The 7,141-nt window shown below is 40.5% G+C and overlaps 1 protein-coding gene across 3 annotated transcripts in view; it reads left to right on the top strand.

Moving 5' to 3' along the window:
• Positions 1 to 7,141, top strand: part of ctnnd2a (catenin (cadherin-associated protein), delta 2a) — a 274,012-nt gene that overhangs the window by 220,434 nt on the left and 46,437 nt on the right. For all 3 annotated transcript variants that reach the window (XM_057322474.1, XM_057322473.1, XM_057322475.1), the window contains one exon: positions 5,073 to 5,256. In XM_057322474.1, coding sequence (XP_057178457.1) covers positions 5,073 to 5,256 — 184 coding nt within the window. The remainder of the gene's footprint in view (positions 1 to 5,072; positions 5,257 to 7,141) is intronic.

The following is a 7,141-nucleotide window of genomic DNA, read 5'->3' as shown; positions in this document are numbered from 1 at the left end:
TACTATATATAATATATAATATATATATAGAAGAATATAGTTCTTCAAATAGTATAAAAATCATTACTGAAATTGTAAGCCGCAGTTCATAACTTTTGTCGTCATCCCTGTTTGCATAAAATTACCGGTTACTTTGTTTATCCTTACAGGGGTTGAAGTCAAACAATGTCAAACTGACATTACCTGCGAAATCGCACCTGACAGCTCACCTTAAAATAAATGATTATTATAGACGGCCACAACATGAACAAACGTAAAGTGGCCCGAACTTAACTTCCTGTAGACCTCCTTAAAGAGTCAATAACTGCTGAGTAGTTTTAAAGTAATTTAATACAATGTGCAATAAATATCGGTACGAATTAATATTAATATAAATTAAATAGAAAATAAAATGTTATATTATAACCAAACACAGACTGGAAGTTAGCTTAGTCTTTAAGCTTAGCTTTGCAAATTGGAGTAAGGTAAGGAGACCGTTTCGAACGTTTATGTACCTGTGCAGTATCTGATTTTGGTGTGTTTTAAACAAAAAATCACAAAATTCAGCTTTAAATGGACTCGAAATCAGAGCCAACATCATTGAATTCCTTATGCTACCCATCAATGCTCACAGAGAAGACGTGCTGCTCAGATGGGATGTGAACAATCATACTGAACCGCTTTCACCTGTAATCAGCCCTAGACGATGCTCCCCGACTGTGGAATTAAGGGCCTACAGATGACGTCTGTGTGTGTGCGCGTGAGAGCAAAATGCTGGCAAGGTCAACGTCATCAACTATTCAGCCGCTACCTCTTCATACTGACTCATAAAAGTGATGTGCGTAGTTCCCAGATAAGGCCGACAGAGTGAGAATAATAGCATGGAAGGAAAGAATCGGAAAATGTAAAGGGAATGAAAAAAGAAAAGTTTAGCCTGGCTTTTTCTAAGTTTTGCATCAGGATGGCAAAAATGTCTATGGGTTCGATAGTTTCCATCATCACTGTTGTTAGACTTTGTCCTCTATTGACTTCAGTTAATTAAAATGTTTGTCATAATGCTGTGTGATATAGAGTGTCTTCCAGCAGAATGATGTACAAATTACCAGCGGAAGCAGCACCCCATGAGGCCGTTCATTCAACATAGCAGGACGTCAGATTAAGACAAATTTTTGCCCATATACTAAGAGGGATGTTTTTTTATTTGAGCTCTGTTTCTAGCTTTTCTCTCAGAATCTCAAAAATCACGATGCATTTATTTGTTCAAGCCTACTACTTACATGACATTCACAAAATGAATGCGACAGTTAATTCATTCTTTTTAAATACAAATCTTTATATCATTCTACATAAAATAAAAATCTGAAGATCTGCGAAAATATACCATTGATATCTTTAAAATTGACTGAGTAAGGGCATGAATGTTTGGGTCATTTTTCAATAAAAATGATGTACTTACAATCAGTTATTTCAGTATTATAAATGAAAATTTGAATACTGTATAGCAAAATCATATAATCTGTCACTTAACCACTCATTGCCTATTTTAATTTTCTTTGGCCATGACTATTTTGATGCTCCTAATCTCGTAAACACTGAAAAAAAATCCTTTAAAAAAACGGATAAAGTACTGGCAGAAAATTACCAGTACATTTTCCTTTATTTTACGGACATTTCCCTTAATGCTAAAATGCAATTTAATGCAGTGCAAAATGTAATACAGGTAAAACAACTGTAAAAATGAATACGGAAAATTCCTTCATATTAATACAGTATATTGTGCCCTATTTTTCCGGATTTTACTGTATGTGTATATATCTGAATATTGTCCCATAAAATCAAGCTGACAAAATTCACAAGTTGATGTATGTGATTCATTAAATATGTTTACCATGATAATTCTTTTTGAATGTAATGAAATGCAGTGAAGTAATGTAGTTTAATGGAGTGAGCTTATCCGGTATACTGTGACATCACACAAAATGATTGACAGGAAGAGCACTCGTGAGCAGTCACAAAGACAAGCGCGATTTCTCACAGCATCTATTTCATTGATATGTGTAAGGTGATAGAGACATACGGGATAATGCTATTCCTACAAATTTCTTACAGCGCCTTTAATTGTCATGGCAGCTTAAATGAGTCTGAAATAACACGCACAGGCGAAACACATTGTCATCCGTACAAACGTGAATGTGAATGATGTTACCTCAGTGTTTGTTATTTTAACATGCATTTATTTCACAGTAAGAATTCAAAGTCATTCGCAAATCCACTCCTTCCTTGTTTGTTTATTACATATTTTGGCTAATTAGATATTGCGTTTCAGCGACAGAGAGAGAGTGATTCATATGCAGAACCAGTGAACCTGATAAACGGAGGCACGCTAAAATGATGCTTGAACGCATGCTTGTATGCGTTTGTCTAATCAAAAAGTAATTGCTGTGTTCGGATGTTTCATGGTTTGGTCTGAAAACACACGTTTCTCAGCTTTCAGGCATCACAATGGTTTTGTGGTTTACCGTTGAACTTGGAAGTACCCTTTCTGATATAGCATCTGTCAGAATAAATTAGCACTCCTGACAGTGAGCTCTCTCGGGTGGGATATTGATGATTTTCAGATTGGGATAATTAGCGCCACGCTAGCATGGCTAAATTGGTTAGTTCTCATTTGCAGGATGTTTTAACATTGACTGCACTAAGGTGACCTTCCACAACCTTAAAGAGTTTCTTGTTTTTGAAAGTTTTATAGCTGACGTCATGGGCCGGGATAGTTTTTGAACTAAAACTAAAAATGAACTAAAATGAACTAAAAATGAAAATACTGTCTTCATTTACTCACCTTTAAATCTGTATAAATGTCTTTGTTCTGATGTACACAGAGAAAGATATTTGGAAGAATGCTTGTAACCATTGCAACCTTGGCCAGCATTGACTACTATAGTAGGAAAATTGCTTTGTATATTTCTTTGTTCGGTTGAATACAAACGAAGACATTTTGAAATGTGTAGGAAAGCAAACAGCTCTGGGGCACTTTTGACTACCATTGTAGTTTTAGTCAATGGTGTGTGTGGTGTGTTCATCCGAACAAAGAAATTTATACAGATTTGCAGTGAGTAAATGACGACAGAATTTTTATTTTTGGGTGAACGTACCTTCCCTTTAAGTATGATTTGGTTATTAAATAGATCTCAAGGTTTCCTGTTGGAGTTTTGTATGTGATTTTCTTTGTTTGCTGCTAATTGATTGTATGTGTTTATTTTTTCCAACAAACAGATTAAGCTTTAGACCATGTTGATGCTTACATGCGTGACATCAGCTTTCATGAGATGTTTAATTTATGTTCATTTTATTATTCATTCTTATTTGAATTTTAGAAAATTTGTCTCTGGGGTCTGAAGGAAGAGACGCAGAAATTAGCATTTTTGAAATTCTAATCACGCACATGGTTTCAAAAACAGCCACCAATGTGAATCTCCAAACTAGCAGTGGCTCTTCTCATCATTCGAAGGAAACCGTCTGAACATTCACCAATACCTGTTCATCATTACAAACAGCAGGGTCTGCCCTGTGACAAACACGCTACAATAGCTGCCATTGAACCACTTATATTAGAAAACATATGAATATGAGACAGAAAGGTGTTTCATTTGTCTCTTCCTTTGTCATTAACCGTTGCTAAACAAAAATTAAAATGCAAATGATTCTACCGCCTTCTCTGTTGTTTGGTTTCTGTTTGTTTATCAAATTACTGTCTCGGGCAAATATGATGTTTCTGCAAGAATGACTTTCACAAATCTCTAATGGCTGAACAGATAAGGATAACAGAGAACCGCTGCTTGGAGCCGAAGATATTCGTCTAATTTAATGTAGTCTGGGCATGTTTATAATATTCTGAAAAGTTACCATTGTTATGTAGGGTGTGATTCATTTTAGCCGAGGAATTGAGTCTGCTTTTGTACTTTATTTCAAAAGCGTCTCTCAAATATAATCTAAAGAAGCATGCATTTCAATAAAGTTCTTGTTATATGTGAATTGCATCTAGTAATTTATAGTGCACAAGTATTCGTTAACGCGGTTTGTTTTAGAGGGAGAACTTTGGTGTCATTGTAATGCGGGACTGCAGGATCTACTTCTTTTATTTCACTTTTCCCCCTCAGGTGTTCAGCTCTACATTTCTTTGGGTCTCTGAACAAATGCGAGACATCAAACTCAGGCAACTCAACCACAGAATCAACAATGTTGTGTGAATTTTTTAACTTCTCAGACAGAGTAATGATTTACAGTTCCTTTAAGGCAAGTCAGTGCACTTGATGTACATTTAAGCAGTCCTCCAAGGCAGCTGTTTTCTTACAAGTATTCCTATTTACTTAAATGGGAAAGAACTAAAATATCATATTTGAAATCAATAAAATCTGACAAAAATTGTATTATATTCCACTTTTCAGTAGACTAAATAAGGTTAAACAAGCACTTTTATTGGTTGGTCCATCTAATGCACATGTAACAAACAATACGAGCACTAATAGCCATGCCTATTCAAAATGAAACATGGTTTAATTATAGTAAAAGTATAGTAACCATAGTTCTTTGGTGTATTGATTACCATACTTTTACTACAAATTAGGTTAATATAGTTACTGTAGTCAAACCTTGATAGATTTGTGGTTTGCATGGTTTTACTACAAATACCATGTAAACTATGGTTACTATACCCTGTTGAAAAAAACAGCATATGCTGGGTTAGGTATGTTTTGTTGCTGGTTTGACCAGTTTAAACCAGCTATGGACCAACACATGACCAGCTAAGGACCAGCTTAAACCAGCACAAACCAGCATCAAAACATACCAAACCAGAATATGCTGTTCTTTTCAACATGGGTCGTTTTCATTAAAGTTATGTTAATAAGCTGATTGACGGGACTTTCTTTCCTGCAGCCGCCCGCAATGAGTATTTTTCCATTTTGTTCATCTATAACTGGTTCATCTCTATATTTTTCTCTGGCAGTACACATGCCCTCACACAGAGGATGTCTTCTCCCCAGCTGTAACTTAATTTACATGCTAAATGCTGTATAATCTGTTTTCCCGTGTAGGTGTTTTGTGGAACCTGTCATCATGTGATGCTCTGAAGATGCCTATAATCCAGGACGCTCTGGCAGTGTTGACCAACACAGTGATTATACCCCATTCCACCTGGGACGTCTCTCCACACCAGGAGGACCGCAAACTACAAATGCACACTTCCCAAGTCCTTCGAAATGCCACAGGCTGCCTGAGGTTAGTGTGTGCACAGCAGGCTCGTGCTTTTCTTAAATTTGCATGAAATATCATTTTTGAAATGAAAGGGTCCTATGTACATATAAACGTTCCTGGTGGAATGCTTTCTAACCTAAATATGGATGACTGAAGTTGAGCAACGCAGTTCCCTATCGATACTTCACTCGTACTGCGTAGCAGGATGCTATGGGGAAAACTCCTTTTCTCCGACGACTGAAGCTTTTTTCAAATTCTTTTCCAATTTTCTTCAGCGCCCAAGCACCCCGTTCTGTTCCGGGTGCCGGCAAAACTGTGTTTTTATGTCATGTTGTAAATGTTGGGCCCGTTCTAGCGCCCGCTCTGCAACCCGCTGTTTTAGCGTAAAAAATAATAAAACACAAACTTTGTCAGAAGAAGAGCAATCTTCCTCTTACCACTGGAATCATACCCCCGCTAGGCGGTTTGCACCCTCAAAACATTCAACCCCTTGCCACACGGGCCGAGGCCTGGCAGGCCATCCCCGGGGTATCGGATTGGGTTCTGGGGATAATTGCACAAGGCTATACACTCCAGTTCTCTCGCAAGCCCCCGCCTTTTCGTTGGGTGCTTCCCACCCGAGTGCAGGGCGCAGACGCTCACGTCCTGTGCACAGAGGTGATGAACTTACTGGGGAAAGGAGCCATAGAGACGGTTCCCCCAGCCCAGGCCGAGTCAGGCTTCTACAGCCGCTATTTTCTCGTGCCAAAGAAGAATGGCGGTCTCCGCCCCATCCTCGATCTCAGACTTCTGAACCGTGCCCTCATGAAACGGCGTTTCAGAATGATGCTTATGCTTCCGAGTGGATCAAGTCTGCCTCGCCGCCCTAGCTCCTTGGAGGAATCCACTCTGTGACGGTGGTGTCTTACATAAATCACCAGGGAGGCCTTTCTTCGAGGCGCCTTTCTCCCTGGTACTCCGCCTCTTGGAATGGGTCCAGTTCAATCTGCTCTCACTGAGGGCAACACATGTGCCTGGCAAACTGAACCAGGGAGCAGATATGTTATCTCATAGCAACGTTCAATCAGACGAATGGACACCCTCTGATGGTTCAGAACATCTGGGAGATCTTCGGCAAGGCAGAAGTCGACCTCTTTGCCTCAGAAGACAACTCTCATTGCCCAACCTGCTTTCGAAGAACATGGACGCCTTGGCCCACACTTGGCCCAATCGGCTCCTCTATGCTTTCCCCCCGATCGCTCTCATATCACAACCGATCAGGAGGTTCAGAGAGCAGGCACACAAAGTGCTGTTCGTAGCCCCACTCTGGACTAACCAGCCTTGGATTGTGAACCTGTCTCGGCTGCTCGTGGCATCCCCGTGGCCTATTCCCCTGAGACGAGACCTCCTCTCTCAGGCAGGCTACATGATCTGGCACCCCCAGCCCGAGCTGTGGTCTCTGGCCTCTCGATGAGAGCCTACGGTCCTCCCAGAGAGTGTCATGAATACTATCTCTCAGGCTAGAGCGCCGTCCACGAGACGACTCTCCTTGCCCTTCTACTATCCCTGTATGGGATCTTCCCACGGTGTTGAGACCTCTGAAGAGCTCTCCCTTTGAGCCTCTGCGGTCTGTGGACCTTCGTTCCCTGATGCTAAAAAGCTGCTCTGCTGCTAACGCTGGCATCGGTTAAACGCATGGACGATTTACAGGCGCTTTTGGTGAGCCCTGCCTGTCTTGAATTTGGGCCTGACGACTCTAGGGTGGTCCTCAAACCGAGACATGGCTACGTACCGAAGGTGCTCTCTACCCTGTTTACGGACAGGTAGAGATGCTTTCTGCGCTCCCCTCCTCCGAGCAGGACCCGGAGCTAAACCTGCTCTGCCCCGTCAGAGCACTGAAGGTTTACATCGAGCGTTCCGCCCCCTTCAG

The sequence above is a fragment of the Triplophysa rosa genome, linkage group LG23, assembly GCF_024868665.1.
Source record: "Triplophysa rosa linkage group LG23, Trosa_1v2, whole genome shotgun sequence".
NCBI classification, from domain to species: Eukaryota; Metazoa; Chordata; class Actinopteri; order Cypriniformes; family Nemacheilidae; genus Triplophysa; species Triplophysa rosa.
The sequence above is the reverse complement of the archived record's forward strand: the minus strand, read 5'-3'. Positions and strand labels throughout refer to the sequence as shown.